Here is a 19463-nt window from a genome sequence, read left to right as displayed (position 1 = left end):
TTTAATTCCTTCCTCTGTTCATTTACTCCCTCTGCTCCAGTCTATGTTAAACACCTCACATGATATATTCTTATTAGCAAGAATCCATTTCCCCCCCCTTTGCACACAAGTGAAAGTCAAACAATCATTAAGAGACATGATGTGTTTATAAACCAAGGGTTAAATGCATTCACTATCTTTTTTGGGCCAGGTTTAATTTTATACCTCAAGCAGTATCCAATTTATTAGGTACACCTTTGTAGTCCAATGTGATTCAGTTAATTCAGTTATATGCTTTAGCAGGTGCTGCTGTACTCGACTGTATTATATTCAGAAGTGTTTATACTAAACTGAGATTGGCTTCGGCTTCACTGTGACGCTCAAAGAATAAGATGGATGCATGGATGGATGGTGATGGTGTTTCTTTTAATCATATTCATCAAATAAAGTGTAGTCCATTACAGCACCACCTGATCAACCCAGTATTAACAGATGCACACATTGACAAATTTAAAACTCTCAACAAAAAAATTAACGTCACCAACAATGTAATAGTTTAGAGCTGTTGAAATTAATTGTGAGATTGTGCAGATGAACCTAATAAAGTGATCACTCTGTGTATAGGCCTTAAAAAGAAAGGACTGAATACTGGGATTTGTGTCCTTCCCATATGGAGTTTTTTTTTTTTAATACTCTTCACACCAGTACGACACATGTAAGACACGAACATCACAGTGAGAGAGGAGAGAGAGAGAGAGAGAGAGGAGAGAGAGGGAGGGAGGGAGGGAGGTAGAGAGACGAGCAGCCTGAGGAGCGGCGCTTCTCGCTTAAACTGGTGGAAACCGGCTGGAGGAGAAACTGACTTGTGGCTGAGTCGATCTGACGAACATCGGGGGCGCGCTCACAGGGAGACAACAAGAATCCCAGCAGAGATGATGGACGATAGAGTGCAGCTTCTCAAGATGATGTAATACAAGCCCCTAATCTGTGTTATTCAATAAGAGCCACTTATATTTTAATATTTGATGCGGTTTCCTTTAAACACCTCCCTCAAAACAAGGCATTATCATCACATTGGCCTGTGCATCACTGCAAATACCTCATGCATATTAAATAGTGGCTCCTCCACTATCAGCTCTACTTTGTTCTTATCTTGACTTTGGCTTCATGCTGCATGACTATTTGTGATTCTGCTGCAGTTGCTGCTGTCTTTGGCCAGAAATGAATAATTAAACATTTCAAATATAGAAGTGGAATCCAGATGCTCGCCACACCCAGTGAGCTTGAGTGAGAGGCATGTTTCCCTTTCACTGTATGTGCGTGTCTGTGGCCCGTACCACGCAAACTGATGATTGACAGGCTGCATGGACCTATCAATGTCACAGTCACCGCATTTTCTGTTGTGCACTGGACCAAAAGAAGATTTGAATGGTGGTTTGAGCCAAGTCTTGGTCCTAAACCTACGCCTATTAAGCCAATTATTTTTCTTTTAATAGGGAATACACAGTTTTATCCGTGATTACATCACTGCAACGTTCAGAAATCCGATTGTCCAATATCTCAATGGTGATAAGATGAATATATTTCTGCAGCACAGCCTCGTTGAGTTTTTCTCCCCAGCATCTCTTCTCCTGTTTTGGATAAACACGAGGCGATGTGATGAACTACATAATCGTAATGTGTCGTCTCATCCCTTGTTTCTGAGGAAGAGGAAGAGGAGGAGGAGGCAGGGCAGGGGAGGGGAGAGGAGGGGAGGGGAAGGCGGAACAAACCGGTGCGCTCGGATACATGTTGTAGCTGCTCGCCCGCACTGCAGATTAACTCTTACCGTGCCGGAGGAGGCAGCGAGACACGGTGAGTGGGGTCTTGATTGTTTTCGACCACAGCATGCACATATCTCTGTGTCTGAAGCGTCCACAAAGAAGAAGATGAGGGGGAGGAAGAGGAGGAAGAAGAGAGGTTTTGTGTGGATGCAGTACAGGTAGACAGCTGCTCAGCATCAGGGTCTTCTCTTCTCTCTATCACACACACACACTCACAGAGATAGTGGGAGAGTGTGTGAGCGGGAAGGCAACACACACACACACACACGGACACACACACACACACACATACACACACACACTGAGACGCCACACTTGATGTTGAGCAGATATTTCCAGGAGCTATCCGCCGCTCAGGTGCTGAAACGGAGGCTCGTCGGTGTTCCTCCTCCTTCTCCTCCTTTTCCTCCTTCTCCTCCTTCTCCTCCTTCTCCTCCTCCTTCTCCTACTCCTTCTCACCATCCCGCGGACTCGTGAACCTGTTGGAAAGACCGCAGCTGGAAGCGCCCCACAACACATGGAGGATGACATAATGCTCGCCTCACCCCGAGGAAAGGTCCCTGCAGTGTTTCCAGTTAGGGAAGTCAAAAGTGGGAAAACAAGAGTTACCTTTATGCTGTCTTCCTATATCAATACAAAGCAGTGTGCCTTTACAGCGTTTTTAAAGGGAGATGATTTAGTTAGGTGGGGAAAGTGTCCGAGCCATGTGCTCTGAAAGTTCCTTCACCTGCAGCTGTCATCTTTGAAAAGATCTGTTCCCTCTATTGTCCCAGACGCTGCCTCACTGTCTGCAGCCGGCTCTTTGAAACCGGAACAGACCTGTTGGGAAGACAGCAGCGAGGAGCCTCCTATAACACAGTGAGCTCATAACAAGGATGAGCTCACTGTGACATCATGATCTTCTCACCCTGATGAAACATCCCTGCTGTGTTACTGACAAGTTATAAGTGAGGGAAACACTGGAGATACTTTTTCCTGTCTTTCTGTGTAGGTTCCCATAATGTGTGCCAGATGCTGTAGCTATAGGGGTTCAAAGTGTGCAGTGAAAGTTCCTCTGCCTGCAACTGTCAGCTCATGATGAATGAACAGGTCTCTTCCCTCTATTGTCCCAGACGCTGCCTCTCTGCAGAAGACAGCAGCGAGAAGCATCCTCTAACACGAGGATGAGCTCACTGTGACTTCATGATCTTCCCACCCTGACTCTGCCTCTTTGCAGTTGGCTCTACTGGATTAGTGGGTTGTTGTAGCAGCAAAGGAACGTGGGATTCCCTCTAAACACAAACAGCATCGTCTGACTCAGGGACATACAGTACAGTCTGTCAGACTGGAGCGGTGCAGGTGGCTCACTTGCTGACAGCAGTGCAGCTTCTAACTGAGCACTTAAAATGTGATGCTGCTCCCTTAAATTCAAATCAAGCAAAGTTCTTTTTCCCCTTTTGATTATCCTTGAGACTACTGCTTGAGGTCAGCCTTAACAAGTAGTCCTGCATGATGTCCACTGGTGATATTTCAAAAGAGTCCTCACCGTATGATCTTTCTCACCATGTGGGTGAGAGTGTTATAAAACCGCCGGTCCCAAGGTTCTGCTCCCCAGGACATTAAGTGCATACTCTCCAGGCCTGGACTACAAGAGAGCTCGGCTTTAAAGGGATTTCATAGATGAGCTGTGTGTGTGTGTGTAATGAGACGAAAGTGAGAACAGGGCAGAGGGAGTAATGAGGAGAGAAAGGGTGAGGAGGGAGAGAGGGGGAGAGAGAGAGGGTGAGGGCTGCTGATGTGAAGGGGTGATGTATTTACACCCCTCACTTAAAAGGACATTCACATAACCTTCAAGTGAAACGAGCAAGCTGCAGCCTCTGATCCCCCCCCCCCTGCACAGTTTCAGCACAACCATTTGCATTCACGTGCTTATGTCACCACACGTGCACACACTCGCTTTCACACATGACAAGACGTCCCACTGGGTGCACACGACGTCCCAGTGAGAACATGCTCTTCCTCAGAGAGGAAAACCACCAGGAGTCCAGAGAAGGGCAGGGGACAGTAAGTGTCCAAAACAGACAGATTTGTCAAAATCGCAGAGTGAAACCGGGCTAGCCTGCTCCCCAGAGACTAAACTTGCCCTTTAGTGTCCTTGCTCCATTAAAAGCAAAAACAACCTCTGGAGTTACCTCACTTAGAGCGTGTGGGTTAGTCATCCTCAGTAACAATTGTTTTATGATGGACGCTGGATGAGAACACATTCTTAAAGAAGGTGTGAGGCAATATCAATTCATTATTTACTCATTATCGTATTATATTCTCAGCCATACTTAAAGCTGTACTTAAAATTAGCCCCATTTGACTTCCCCAACTTGCTGTCTGTCTTTCAGGTATCGACTGGTCCGAGCTTCTTCTGACCGGAGCCAAGGGAACAACTGTTCAGCCAACACTCACTCTCCCTGGGGTTTGCATGGACGCCTCCTAAACTCAGCTCATTCCTCATCCTGCCACACAGAGCGTGTGGGGACGCAGGCCAGGCACTGTGGAGACAGGGCAGAGCATAGGGGCGCACACAGAAGAGGCAGAGTCAGAGGAGTGTGTGTCTGTGTGTGTGTGTGTGAAGAACACAGATCCAACAGGATGACCCGCTACTTCCCCACACATGTTGACAGGGGCTGAGGTCGGCCACACTTTGACGTGTGTGTGTCAGACTGTGTGGAGGAGTCTGTGATTGCAGCAGGGAGAGTCTGCACTCCCCTCCAGCCCGGAGAGGGGTTGTAGTGGGCGTCCTCTGTGTTCCGGATGCAGAACCTCCTCGATCAGAACTTAGACATGGCCACAGCTCTACTCGCCGGCGAGAAGCTGAAGGAGCTGATCCTGCCGGGCTCCTCTCAGGATGAGAAGGCCGGGGCCTTGGCATGCCTCATGGTGCAGCTCAAACTAGAGCTGCCCTTTGACCGGGTTGTTACTATAGGGACGGTCATCATCCCCATCCTGCTGGTCACCCTCGTCTTCACCAGGAACTTTGCAGGTAAGACACTTTACGAGGGGTCCAAGGTATAGCAGCAGCCGTGAGGTCAGGTTTGGAGATATACATAGTTTGCAGTACTTTAAAATTAATAAAGAAATTAACAGATGTACACCTCCAGACTCACAGCGTCAAAGATACAGATACGATGTTTGGTGTGTTTGTGTCTTCTGTCCCAATGTAAGAAGGTGATAAGGCAGGGAGGGATAGAGAGACAGAGAGACACACAGAGAGAGAGAGAGAGAGTGAGAAGGACAGATGGGGAGAGAAGGGAGTCTGGTTGGAAAGACAAGAGGGAAACGATGGATGGGAGGGATGTTAGTTCACTGCTGAGTCAGACTCTGCAGAGCAGCATCTAACCAGCTGGGACCGGGCGTTTAACTTGAGCAGCTGAGGGATGTGACCGTTTAGACGACTTCCCGGGTATTCACTCACCAAGGATAAATATAGAACTGTCAAAATATAACTATTAAAGCACAAGGAGAGCAGCCTGCCCTCTGTTACTCTAATAAAGATATGTCACTGCAGACATCCACATCATTTCAAGTTCTTTTATTATTTATTAAAATATTGTTATAGTTATAGTTTGTCGTACTGCACTTTGCTGGTAGATCTGCTGACACCTGTACTCAACAGACTTAGCTGATATAGACGAACCTGGACAAGAAGGAGTGTTATTATCACTTCCTCTATCTGAGGCAGTCAGGTGCTTCTGTCGTTATAAAAAGCTGCAGGAGAGATGCAACGCTTTGTGCTGCACAGATGAACGATTCTGGAGGATTCTTATAAATGAAACCAAAAAGATACAAGAAACGTCCTCAGAGATGAATGTGAATAGATCTTTGCAAGTTACATCCCCAGAATGGAACTGTGGTCTCTTATTTAGAAGTGAAGTGAAAGTGAGAATTAATAAATAGTTGTTTCACATTATAAATCTGTTGTTTGACGTTGAACTGTGTGCTCATACAGATTTACAGTTACAGATATTTCAGATGTGTTTACCTTTCCATGCATTAAAATGGTTAGATTGTTAAACAATTTGTTTAAAACCTTCCTCTCATGCCGTTGGTTGTATTTTAAAATGTTTTATTGTAGTCTTTGCCAAATATTGTTCATGAGGTTGAACCAAAAATGAAGATCTAGGATATAGCATTGCAAAATTCTTCTTTCAGTTTGTCAAATTGAATACCACCATGATTAGATATTATCATCTAACTTGTTGGAGTGAGTTATACTTATGGTTTCTATCTGTCCTTTCTTCAGAGGAGTCCATATACTGTTACACACCGCACAACTTCACCAGGGACCAGGCACTTTATGCAAGAGGCTACTGCTGGACAGAGCTGAGTGATGCTTTACCTGGTGTGGAGCATCACCTCTGGCCTTCACTCTTTGAGCACAAGTTCCTGCCCTACGCCCTGCTGGCCTTTGCTGGGATCATGTACATCCCTGCTTTGAGCTGGGAGTTCATGGCCTCCACGCGACTCACCTCGGAGCTCAACTTCCTGCTCCAAGAGATCGACAACTGCTACCATCGAGCTGCTGAGGGCCGAGCCCCAAAGATCGAGAAGCAGATCCAATCCAAAGGACCTGGCATAACGGAGCGAGAGAGGAGGGAGATTATAGAGAACGCAGAGAAGGAGAAGAGCCCGGAGCAGAACCTGTTTGAGAAATACTTAGAGAGACGAGGCCAAAGTAACTTTCTGGCTAAGCTTTACCTGGGTCGCCACCTGGCTATTATCTGCCTCAGTTCTATCCCCATTTCCTACCTGAGCGCCTACTACGCCCGCCAAAGACAGAATGAGTTCACCTGTGCGCTGGGTGAGCCCCCAGACATCAGCAGCTATTTAGAGCTGAGGCTCAGGGTTAACTGTAAGCTTCCTGCTGTGCAGCTGCAGCGCATTATGGCCATTGTGGACATATCTCTGCTCTGCACCATGAACCTCATCATCCTGATTAATTTGCTGCACTTGTTTGTCGTGCGCAAGTCCAACTTTGTATTTGACAAACTGCATAAAGTTGGCATTAAAACACGGCGACGCTGGCAGAAGTCTCAGTTCTGCGACATCAACATCCTGGCCATGTTTTGCAACGAGAACAGGGACCACATCAAGTCCCTCAACAGGCTGGACTTCATCACCAACGAGAGTGACCTCATGTATGACAACGTGGTCCGGCAGCTCCTGGCTGCGCTTGCACAGTCCAACCACGACGCTACACCCACAGTGAGGGACTGTGGGATACAAACCATTGATCCCAACATGGATCCCTCGGATCTGGGAGTGGGAGAGATGGCCTGGGAGCCGCTGATCAACAAACGGACTCGCAAGAAGATTAAATGGATCCCATCCTCAAATCCTCTCCCTCAGCCATTCAAGGTACAACGGTTTCCCAACAACAATGTCAGAACTCACCATTTTCTCCCTGAGAATCTTCAGTCCTTCTTATTTTCTCTTCCCTTTTTCTTTTATATATCAACTGTAAGAACTTAACAAACATGTGTAAGATTGAGTGCTTTTTATTTGCCATTAATCTGTGATATGACGTTTTCTATTCTTTGTGAAGGAACCTCTTACCCTCACACGCTTGGAAAATCACGGCAAGCCTGAAAAACCCAAAGCGCTCAGACGAAAGACGGTGGCCGACCACTTCATCGCACCACTTCTGGACAGCAAAGGCACACAGCACCCAGCAACAAAAGGTATACAGCTCTACAAACTGTAAGTGAACATGCCAGTAAAAGAGATTTTAAATTAAAGCTGCGCTAAATTTTAAATCAGCAATTGCTCAAAAGTCACTTCAATGAACTCTTACAGAATTATCATTCACTTCTGCTGTCACCCCCAGATCCCCAGAGATATATAGGGTCTTTTAGCTCATTGTTTTGGTTTTATGGCCCAAATATTCACTGTTTTGGTCCATATTTTTCACTTTCTTTAGCATCTTAGCAAAGGTTTTCAGCTCCGATAAACCCATATAAACAATCTTTGCAGTACCAAACAGAAAGATAGTAAACCATAAGAATACAATATGGTGTTAACAGATAAACGTTGTGTTCACAGCTTGCCTCCAAAATGCAAGAAAATCAGTTAATGCTAATTTTGGAGGGATTATGTTCCTTTTTACTTCCCTATTTTTAAGTGAATCTGATTTTTGACTTGTAGATTTAAGCGCGATGGAGAAAAAGCTGAGTCGCAACTTCTCACTGGACGTCCACCCGTACATGCTGACCATTCGTAAGCCCAAGGTGGAGGCCACAATAGCGGAACCACTTCCCTCAGAGCACAACGTAGACACAGTGTACCTTGAAGGCACACACACTATCGTTCATGTGTCTGGCGCGATTACAGGTAAATCTAATCTTTACTCGTCTCTTTCTGGTTTCTGGCAGAATTACTCACATTTTTTAACAAGAAACCATCGGGTCAAATATTGAAGGAATTTCATAGATACCAGACAAACAGGGCATCACATATAAACCAACTGTTCCTTGCATAATGCTGCAGACAAGCATTAATAGATTCAAGATTAGGGTTGCAAAATTCCGGGAATATTCAAACTTGGAAACTTTCCATGGGAATTAACGGGAATTAACGGGAATTAACGGGAATATACGGGTATATACGGGAATTAACGGGAGTAAACGGGAATAAACTGGAAATGTTGTAGGTAATTTATTCTTACTGTATTTACCTTGTCATATACAGACACAAATATAAACATTTTTTTTGTCATAGGCTGATTTGAGCCCTGAGGAAACGTTGGGCACTTGACTTAATATGCTTCTGCATCGTTGTGTCATTCTTAACATAGGTCTTTACACAGTATTTGCTAATGTACACAGCCTTTCCTTCTACATTGGATGGGGTGAAATGTCTCCACACATGAGATAGTGCACGTGGCATTGTTCTGTAGAATAAGATGAGAAAAAAGTTTGTAAAAAAACACTAATGCAATGCCAGAGATATAAATATATATAAAGATGGAAATAGGCTGGATGATGAACAATCCTCAATCAGCATGCTAATATATTTTCCCCAGTAATATCATCGAAACTTACCTGACTAGTCCTGCTCACTACAGCAGGCCTCAATAGCCCTGCTGTAGAGTGAAGGATGCTGGGAATTATCTGTGCATGTGATGGAAGAAAGCACAGTGGAGGGTTGAAACTCAACGTGCAGCGTGTGCTGCATTCCATACATCTTTAAAATAGAGTTTTGAATGTTGTTTTTATTGCTCAGCGTTTAATTTGCTTATTTTTTTTTTTCAAAACTCCCAAAATTCCCGAGCTTACCTTCCCATGGAAACTTTCCGCCCCTTTGCAACCCTATTCAAGATACTGTTTTATATCTATATTCACCTCCACATTTCTCTCCTCTCGTATCTTTCCTGTCTTGTTTTTCCTTCTTGGCTCTGCAGAAACCAAGGTGTGCTCTCCGGAATTTACCACCCCTTCCTTTTCTACCATGACCCTGCCCACCACTGCATATGTAAATGGCGTGAGCCCCAACCCGCCGTCCAGCGAGGATGCGCTCAGTCCCAAGTCCTCCCCGGCACAAATGGAGCCCCTCACCCAGGCAGTAAACCCAGAGCCTCCGACACCACCCCTGGCCAGAGCGCCCACACACCAGCTGCTCAGCATACACCACACTCTCTTCGAGGAAGACGAGGACGAAGAACACCGCAGAGACAGACTGGCAGAGAGACCGGGGGAGCTCATCGCCGCCGGGGAATGTTAAAGACGGAGAAGAAGGGGAACGCCGACTGTGATTCCTATCTGCACATGACCACCGTGTCAATCCTGTACACCAATCCAGAGCCTCCCCTGCTCACCTACTCTCACTTCTCACACTTCTGTGATGGGAGGATTGGGCGGACTGATGAGAAAGATAGGGAAACACTTTTAGATTGTTGAAATAAGCAGAGAGGATGAATAATGGATGTGTTTACCAGAGTATTACTGTAAGCACCAAGGTCCCATTCATGTCTCAGGATGATTGTGTACAGCTCATCACCCTCCAATGAAACCAGCAGTGATATACTTTAACAGGGTGCTACAGTGCAGGTTCAAACCGCTATTATCAGTGAGTAAAGGATGAGCGGCGATGGCAGACGAGCTCAGACACCTTTGGATTGATGCATATTTGCAGAGAAAAGTACATTCTGGCTTCAGACGAGATGTATTTAAACACGTATGATAACGCTTAGTCCCTTTATCACAATAACCAAGTAGAAAGGTAGCTCACGCAATACACTTGTTGAGATCTGCACAACAATATGCAAAAGATCACAATATATTTGTGGCAATAAGTTTTTGCGCTTACAGCATCGTAGTTCGCAGAAAGCTGTACATGTATAGACACTGTCGGTGACTCAGTGATTCGTGGGATATTTATAATATTATACATTACATGGCTTTGTCGTCGCCGTTTTCACCACTGATTAGGGATCATCATTATCGTTAAATAGGCAGATTTGTAAAGGAACAGAAGTTTCTACAGTGATAGGAGTGGCTGTGTGAGTGAATTATCCGTATTGATGTGGGTAATAGGTGCAAGATATCTTTTGAAATCTAGTAGAAAAAGGTAACGTGGGTGTTTTCTTCTTGACGACGTGAATATCCCTTCACCATGACGACTGGAGCTGGACTCACTGGTTCTGGACTCTTTGTTCTGCCGGCTTCTCGTGCGAGTGATGTGAAAATGAATGAAGTGGGGAGCTGCTGTCGAATCGTTCCTCACTGGAACTCACAATGACAAGGCTTATGATTGTCAACCGCTGTTTTTTCAGTGCTCCCCTGTCTCACATTGTGCTAACACCTGCTTGATCGCCAAAAGAATGACTTGCTAGAATAGTTTTTCTGTGATTTGTAGATAAACCAAGCATTTAGGCAATGTCAGCACCTTTCACACTGAGGGGTTGAGTTCACTAGAGCGTGGACAAGGGGATGGGCGCCTACCACAACCTCTCCTTATGCATTTATTGCAGCTGCACACATGAACCTCAATAAAAAGGAAATATCTGAATACTGTAGAACACTTTATCGCAATTGCCACAGGCCTATCTGTGGGATAGGTGCACCTACATACATTCTATATACTCATTGTCTGGGGCATTCAGTAAATACACGCTTTAAGATTTGTAGTGGTAGATGGCTATGCCAAAAATGATATCAAGACAAACTATTTTAGTATCATTCGATATTGATAATTATCAAAATAAATGTCACCTATTATAACTAAATAATAATAGCTAGAGATGACCACAGAACAAGGTGGAAGGATGTGGTATGTGTCAGGAAAGAACCCATTACATTTTGCAGATTAAAATCAGTGAGAGGGTGCTTTGCAAAATTTTCGCTGATTTCTCAGAATAATTCATGGCACTTGATATTAAAAAAATCAAGCATATTTAGGGGACAGATATTTATGAACATGTGAAATTTGGTGCAAATACAAATAACCATCCTGATCTGGTGAATTGAAGTGGTTTCATAAGGGGACTGTTGGGCCTTGTGGGAGGTATAATACTAACTTGAATGTATATAGCACTTTTCAAGAAGCCCAAGGACGCTTTACATGTGTCAGTAGCAACAAAGAGAAAAAGGATGTGATCTCTCTGACTGTCACAATAAAGTTTGGCTCAGAATCCCTTTGTCAGACTACTCAAGCACACAAAATGCATCCAGAAGCACTTTATAGGACAAGTAGCACCAGAGTGTGAGGGCATGTTGTATATGCTGTAACACGGCACTGCTCTTTTTTCTGTGTAAATCTTCACATTTAAAGGTCCAGTGTGTAAAATTTTGTGACATCTAGTGGTGAAGTACCGTTAAAAAAAACTTGGCGGCCTCCGTCGAGAGGACCTGATCTAGATATAGAGTATTTAAATATAAAAGACCCATTCTAGGGTAAAGAAAACAACAATTAGTACAATCTAAATCAAACACACTAGTGAAAACATCATTAGGATTATTTTATATTTAATATCTGCCAAGAGATCGCTTTCACCTGAGTCTCACACTGGACCTTTAAGGCTGAGGACAGGGGGAATGTGGGGATGAAAGTCCAGACTCTGACTGTGATGTATAAAATGTGAAAATGCCTGAAATGAAATAAAATAAAACACGTTTTTCTTTATACAAAAAAACAACAACACGTGTGCCTCCTGCCGGTCGTTGACTACGTGTACCAGAATGCACCGCGGCTGTCAGTTTGCACTGCACCGGGGAAGCCGCACAGTGACAAACGCACACACACCTACACGGACACACACGGGCTGACAGCTTGTTCAGTAAGTTGAATCTTTTCCTGTGTTGACAGCGAGTTTATCTGTTGTTAGATGATCTCGGTTGTATTGTGTGTTGCATTCGTTTTCATTCCTGCTAGTTAGCGTTAGCTTGAAATTAGCTGTTATCGCCGTTGGGTTAGCTTAGCAGTCCCGAGCTAGCTGGTGAGTTAGCTGGCTCGTAGCCGTGCCTCCCCCCGGCATGGGCACCTCTTCCTCGGGCTCTGAGGTGAAGGAAAGCTCCCGACAGAGATGGACATACCCCTTCGTTTCTCTTTAACACACCGGGGACATCCTCCACTTCTCCCCGGTAGCTTTAGAGCCGTTAACAGCTGCTTTACCCGAACACCCGTAAAGCAGCGTCAGCAGTCGGGAGCTGTTAGCCGTCGCCTCATCGTGATCCACTGTTTGACAACACAGGCTGAGTCCTTAACCTATTGTGTCTTTTTTTAAGGGGAATTCATTTAAAAAATCTGAAGTGTAATATTCACCCATGAAACTCGGTTAAACGTTAAATGCACTTCTTGTGGACCTGAGCCAATCATCGTGATGAGAGACGTAGAAAAGTTTGTTTACTTACGAGACTGGCAGCAGTTATGCCTGAAGACATCCTAACTATATTTAAATGTATAATAAGTTGCACCTAGGTGATCAAACTTATGATTCTATTATGATAGGTTCTTTTCATATTTATGAAGTCAGGTTTTTGATAGTCTGCTCCAAACTAATGTTATGACTGAATTGAATATTGAGACTTTAACCTTTGGACAAAGAGAGTGAGCATACACTGTTTTACTTTGAGTGATTATGTCCTGGAACCCTAGGTTAAAGTTATTGACCTGTTATATTGAGTTTGTGTGTGTGTCTGTCTGTGTGTGTGTGTGTGTGTTTGTGTGTTTAAACCACAGACATTCACTTCTTCATTTTGTTCTCTGTCACTTCAGCTTGTAGTGCTTCAAACATGGACCAAGACAACAACTCAGAGGTGTGTAAAAGTATTAGAGTGTGTGTTTGTGTGTGTGTGTGTGTTTGTCTTGTGTAATAATACATTTTAATGTTGTTTGTCAACCAGTTGCTTCATTTTGTGCAATCACCTGTCTTTCACCAACTGAGCTCAGCTTGCAAATGCGTAGTTTCCATAATCCTGGCACAGTGTGTCTAAGATCTTGTTTTGTGTTTTGATGTGTCACAGGATGAGTTCATCTGCCCATCAGAAGACGAACTGCCGGGTATACCTCCAGAGCTCTGTAAGCTGCTTGTTAATACTGGGCGTATGCTGTACTTCATCAGAGAGATGGTGCAATATACCATTTTAAAAAAGGGACTTTTATTGTTTAAAAAGAAAAACCTTTTTCAAAATGTGTAGATTATCAACATGACAACATCTTACAATAATTCTATGCTTTTAGCAATAATAAACTAAGCGTTACAATTCTTTAGATATTGTTTTATGGATGCAGCTTGCGCAATACATGTGTCAGAAGTTGCCTTAAGGCACAGACGTATTTCACCATATTCTAGACCAACAGATGTTTTATGACTTGACTAAAAACTCTTCTCCATCATTAGTAACAAGACTGTATGTGTGAAGCTTTCAAAGCTGTGAGAAAAACACATAATGCGTTTAAAACATCAAACCTAATAAGTTATTTTTCATTTGTTTCTGTGGTGTCTGTCCAGCTGATGGTGAGGCAATGGAGCTGCTCTGGCAGATGCGAGCTCAGCGTCGCCAGTCGTCTCCTGAGCTCCCAGAGACTGTGACACGTCTCACTGCCCCCGACGGCAGCATCCTGTACCTGGTGGGCACGGCACACTTCAGTGACAGCAGCAAACAGGACGTGGCAATGGTGGGCCATTGAGAATTCACACATTGCCATTCACACCCTTTTAAGATTTGACATGCTGTGAACTGTTGGTGAATAAAGGAGTGACTGTGAGTGTGGAGAGGAGCTGTAGAGTAGGTGGTGGTCTCTCCCTCTCTTATGTTCTCTTATTTTGTTTCTGTCTCTTATCTTATAAACCCACTGCTGTCTTTCACTATCACACAGATGATTCGCGCCGTGCAGCCGGACGTGGTTGTGGTGGAGCTGTGTCAGTACAGAGTGTCGATGTTGAAGATGGACGAGACTACACTGCTAAAGGAAGCCAAAGACATCAACCTGGATAAGGTTCAGCAGGCCATCAAACAGGTGAGGCTCACAGGAAGATGGGGAATTAAGAAAGGTGGTGGTGTGAGGGACAAGAGGGCGTGCGGAACAGCAACAGTGAAGCAAAGATGGAGAGAGTGAAGTGTACAATGAATAAGGTGGAATGGTGAGGTCTTCGATGGGGACAGCCACAGTGAAGGCGAGTGCAGGATTGTACTCATTGTTAATGGAGAAAGAAGTATCACTGATATGTCCTTCATAAGCAGGTCTTAAAGTCAGTTAAGCCATTTTCCAACATGACCTGTGGGTAAAGCTCTGAGAATTGGGTCCGGAGTTTACCCAGAGTTTGCCAATGCAACAGGAGGTTCTCTGTACGGATAATTTCACAACAGCCACAACTCCTCCCCATTATCCAGCGGGGATCCCCTGCTGTGTTCACACATCGCTCACACAATCTCCTTAATTTCTACGGACTTTATAGTAGTAGGCCAGGCAGAGACAGTCTGAAGATAATCCGGAGCCTCTCACTCGGACAATTACATTCACACATGCACCTCCTCTGGAGAAAATACACACAATCTGCAGAGTTCAGTGCAGTGTCTGAAAGCAGCTTAAGTGACTGAGTTTTAGTCTGTTCTTGGTTTTCGAGTTCTTTGACAACATTTCAACCTTAAAGTAAACAACTTTTACTAATGTCATCAAATTAAAAATGATCACTGAACATATATTTGTTTCTCTGTGCCATGTGTGTTTGACAGAATGGGGTGATGTCTGGCCTGATGCAGATTCTCCTGCTCAAAGTTTCCGCTCACATCACCCAGCAGCTGGGCATGGCTCCTGGAGGAGAGTTCAGAGAGGCCTTCAAGGAGGTAAATCACAAAAGTGAGAAAGAGTTTGAGCATTTATTTTATGTTATTCTCTTTTTTTTCATTGTTGATGTTTTCCCCTCCACACAGGCTGGACAGGTGCCCTTCTGTAAATTTCACCTGGGGGACAGGCCGATCCCTGTGACCTTCAAAAGGGCTATTGCTGCCCTCAGTATGTGGCAGAAGGCTCGTCTGGCCTGGGGTCTTTGCTTTCTGTCAGATCCAATCAGGTATAACATCACTTTTAGTCACAAGTAGTCAAGAAAACATCTTTCTCTGTCTAATATTAGATGCTGCTGGTTAACAGCATAGAGATGTACAGCACTGTATACTAGAATGAGTTCAGAACATGCCTTATTTGCATATCTTATGATCTTCAGAGGTTGAGAAAGAAACGAAAAGGGAAGTTTAAATATAAATGCTCACTATCAATGACTTTCGAAATTTTGGGGAAATTGCGGCAGGTGATAGCAAACATTATACTTAAAAAAGCAGCTTCAGATATGTTTGAGAATATCTGTGTGCTCCCTGTTGAGTGAGGGACTGTGCGCCCACACATTTTCCAGAGCACAAGCAAATCTGCCAATTTGTTCAACTGCCAGTGTCCATGAGATCTGACTGGAATCTTTTAGGATAATGTTATAATGATCTAGGGCATATAGTCAAAAAGTCTTTTAAAGTCTGGTAGATGCTCTGAATTCAGCTTTTCCAGACTGAAGACATGGAAGACAGACAGTTTCAAAGTCTCTCACAAATATAAGCAATGCAGTCTTTTGCTTAAAATTCCTTCACTGGATTCATACTGAACATGAAATGTTGAATTCAAACAACTAACTATTTGTAGCTCCGCATAAACTATGTTGTGCTCATTTCACAATATTGAATAGTAAAAAGCATTAAGAAATAAATTCACCTCAAAATAAATACAGAATGTAACATTTGAACAAAATCACCCAGATCTTTATTTTTTTGTTTCAGTAAAGAGGACGTAGAGAAGTGCAAACAGAAAGACCTGCTGGAGCAGACCATGTCGGAGATGATCGGCGAGTTTCCTGCTCTCCATCAGACCATCGTGGCTGAAAGAGACATCTACCTCACTCACACCCTCCGTCAGGCTACACGCTGTGTGGAGGCTCCCTCTAATGACCAGAGTGAGTATTTCACTTCTCAATAAGGAAGGCATCACATCTTGTGGATCATGATATTCATTTTTATATATAGACTATTCAGCTTGCTCATTTTGTTCTGTTTTTTTTTAAAATGTTTTGACTGGACCAGCCACAGTCAGGTGCTTAAAGCTTAATTCTTATAAATTTGTGACTAAATCCATAATATATTTCAGTTAATACTGCTGTTACATATCTGGTCGACCAGCAGAGTTTTGGTGATTTCCTTATTCCCCAAACCTGTTTCAGAATGACTTGGTGCATCAGTTTCTCTTGAGTTGCCAGGGGGCGTTTACAGGCAGTGCTGCCAACTTGGCACATTTGTCACTAGAACATTTCATACTGTTTTGCAGAAGTGCCTGCTGTGGTGGTGGGAGTCGTTGGGATGGGCCATGTTCCTGGCATCGAAAAAAACTGGGAGAAGGAGCTTAACATTAGTGAAATTATGAGGTATGTTGATTTAGTTGTTTAAATAATTGACATTCAGAAGTACAAATGAACTGTAATGGTATTTGCTTAGACAGTTCAACAACTGCTCCATGTGTGTGTTTCCTCCTCAGTGTTGCGCCTCCCTCACGTTTTGGCTGGGTGTTGCGCACAGTCATGAAGGGCGTCATGATGGGAATGCTGGGATATGCCTGTTACCGTGCTGGAGGGAGTATAGGGAGAACCCTACTGTCTCTACCCACTGTCCAATCCGTTCTGGAGATTCTACAGCCACCGCCTGCTTGACCGCTCCAAGCGCATCATTGACACGACCTCTGATTTATGAAAAAGATGCATCTTTCACCAGTGGCCTTAACAAAAGGAGGTGAGGCTGGAGGAATAGAGTTCACCAGCCCACAATATGAACTAACGAGGACCTTAGGGGGGTTTAGAGCCTTCCCTCTTGTATTGATGTCCCTGTCAACACTGCAGGCCCGTACTGCCAAAGAAACCACGACAGTACTCTTTATTTAATTTATTTTTTATCATATTTCGTGCAAATCCTGCATTTTGTATTGTTTACAAAGGCCAAAAATTCCTTTTCAACAGATTTCTATTTACCCCACAATTGGTCTGAATGACTTACACACACAGATATGATCTGTCAAGTACCGTCAGAAACAGCTTCAGTCCCCTGCCCTGATATGACGGTTCACTTTCTGAGTGGAACACTTTTCTATCGCTCTCTCCTTACTCCTCTCTCCTTTATTGTGCCAGCCAGGATGTTTGGGATATTGGCACATTTCAAGTTGAGCACTTTAGAAAAGACTGGTGGAGTCTTTTACTAGACGTGCAGCCTATGGAAAGGACAAGAAAGCAAAATAGCAAGAACTGGAATATATAAAATGGAGAAATATGATTTAGGAAAGGTCTTTTTAAACCTTCCGTTTTAATAGTTGGTGCATAGAGTAACTCAAGGTTAATGTCAGCAAGTGTCTGACTTGGAGGGTTTACTTTCATTTCCTTAATTGTTGAATATTCCACAAAACTCTCAGACAGGATTAGCATGAAATGATTCCTTTTGTGCATGGCCCTGCCTACATCAACAGACAAGTGCCTCATACCGCAGCTGTAAGGGCTAATGGTTAACTTCATGGAATGGCAAAAATGTGTGTTATGCATCTCACAGATTAGACAAGCAAATGGTTGATGCAACTTTGTTTGTAACAATCTGTCCTTTTATTGATTTAAGATAAAGTAGACAAACTTTATAGATACTGTCGCCCTTAATACAGACATCTGTCTACATTTTGTCGTCTTAGTTTCAGCAATTTCAGTTACCATGGCTCCTACATTTTATATTCTACAGAAACCTGAAGGAGGAGAAGCTTAAATGTGCCTCAGAATGAGAAATTCATCAAACATTTTATTTGTATATATAATTGTACTTCCAGTTTGCGGTACCATCATCTCTATGCTTTTTCTAGTTGCACCTACTAGTACAGGTTTCATACTTGACACAGAAATATGCATCACAGGCAGAAAGCTTTGTCTGAAAACCGTCCCATGAGGACATCTGACATCCAGCACACCAGCTGTTTGTATTTGTATGATATATGCATTATCTCTTCCTGGAATGATTGTAAAAAGGGGAACAAGGATTGGTTGATCTAGCAGACGATTCAAAAGTTATATTGATTGTCATGATTTCCCATTGAGGGAAATTATTTGTGGACTTGTTTTGACCACTATGAAGAGAACTGAGAGTTGAGAGGTCAAGCCTTACACTGCTATCACTGCTGCCTTTGACCCTGTTTTACCCAGTGACCTGTATCCACAGTACAGAGTCTCTTATTGCACATAGAAAAAACTGGATGGATAACATCCCTGGAACTTGTAAATACAACAGTCTGATTAAGACAATAACACAGTTGCAAGGTTGTATACCAACATTGATTTCCTTAGTTTTCATGACAATTTTTGTACATTCCCTCATCTAGATGTATTTACAAGATTTGTGATACGACCCAGTGAATTTATACAGGACTTGAGTAACTGAAGCAGTGCCGTTTCTTCTTACATTATTAGACCACTTGTAAACTACCCAAACATTAAACTTATTCAGATAATATGTCTTCCAACTCATGAATTAGATTAATTCATATATAAGCATCGTGAGAATGTGGAGGACAGATGTCCCACTCAGCAGTACAATGCAGTCCGATTAAAACATTGTCCCCCTGCCATAGAACTCTGAATGGTTTAATATATACTGTAACTTTGAGAATTGCCAAGAAAACTGTATGAATGCCTATTATTTGTTGCAATGTTTGTTTCCCCATATCCTTGTATTGTCCTTGTTGAGAACCCCAACATTGAATTCTGAATAATGTCATGAACTATGGAAGCCTTTTAAATAAAGATATAACTATATTTGCCTCAAAAATGTTGCTTTCTCCCTTTTGTATATCACCTACAAAAGCACACTGACCCTGGCATTTGATTTCCTCAGAATACAGTATGTAGCTTAATGATGCTATTATATTAATATCAATGTTAATATATCTGTCACAATAATATTAGCTTTCATATATAGTTATAATTAAATATGAATTATTATCTGAACTTTGTTATCTCCGTTTAATATCCATTTGAGCTTCTGTCTATGATCCTGATATCTGTCCGACCGGAAACAAACAGTAGATGCGGAACTACATAGGTGTAGATGCATCTACTGTTTGTTTCCGGTCGGACAGAGA

At 43.2% G+C, this 19463-nt stretch overlaps 2 protein-coding genes across 2 annotated transcripts; both read left to right on the top strand.

Annotated features, from left to right (window-relative positions):
* Positions 1 to 4586: 4586 nt before the first annotated feature.
* panx2 (pannexin 2) lies at positions 4587 to 9551 on the top strand. The gene is made up of 5 exons (XM_061077202.1): positions 4587 to 4815; positions 6076 to 7190; positions 7378 to 7513; positions 7977 to 8162; positions 9232 to 9551. Exons 1-5 carry the CDS (start codon positions 4587 to 4589, stop codon positions 9549 to 9551), a joined length of 1986 nt encoding a protein of 661 aa, XP_060933185.1.
* A 2485-nt stretch (positions 9552 to 12036) lies between these two features.
* On the top strand, positions 12037 to 19150 carry trabd (TraB domain containing). Its single transcript, XM_061075909.1, has 10 exons — positions 12037 to 12105; positions 13044 to 13084; positions 13292 to 13346; positions 13780 to 13946; positions 14148 to 14288; positions 15005 to 15115; positions 15203 to 15342; positions 16091 to 16263; positions 16632 to 16728; positions 16839 to 19150. Exons 2-10 carry the CDS (start codon positions 13061 to 13063, stop codon positions 17008 to 17010), a joined length of 1080 nt encoding a protein of 359 aa, XP_060931892.1. The 5' UTR covers positions 12037 to 12105; positions 13044 to 13060; the 3' UTR covers positions 17011 to 19150.
* Positions 19151 to 19463: the final 313 nt, after the last annotated feature.

Source organism: Limanda limanda, chromosome 8, assembly GCF_963576545.1.
Source record: "Limanda limanda chromosome 8, fLimLim1.1, whole genome shotgun sequence".
NCBI lineage: Eukaryota > Metazoa > Chordata > Actinopteri > Pleuronectiformes > Pleuronectidae > Limanda > Limanda limanda.
This window is presented reverse-complemented; position numbering and strand designations above follow the sequence as displayed.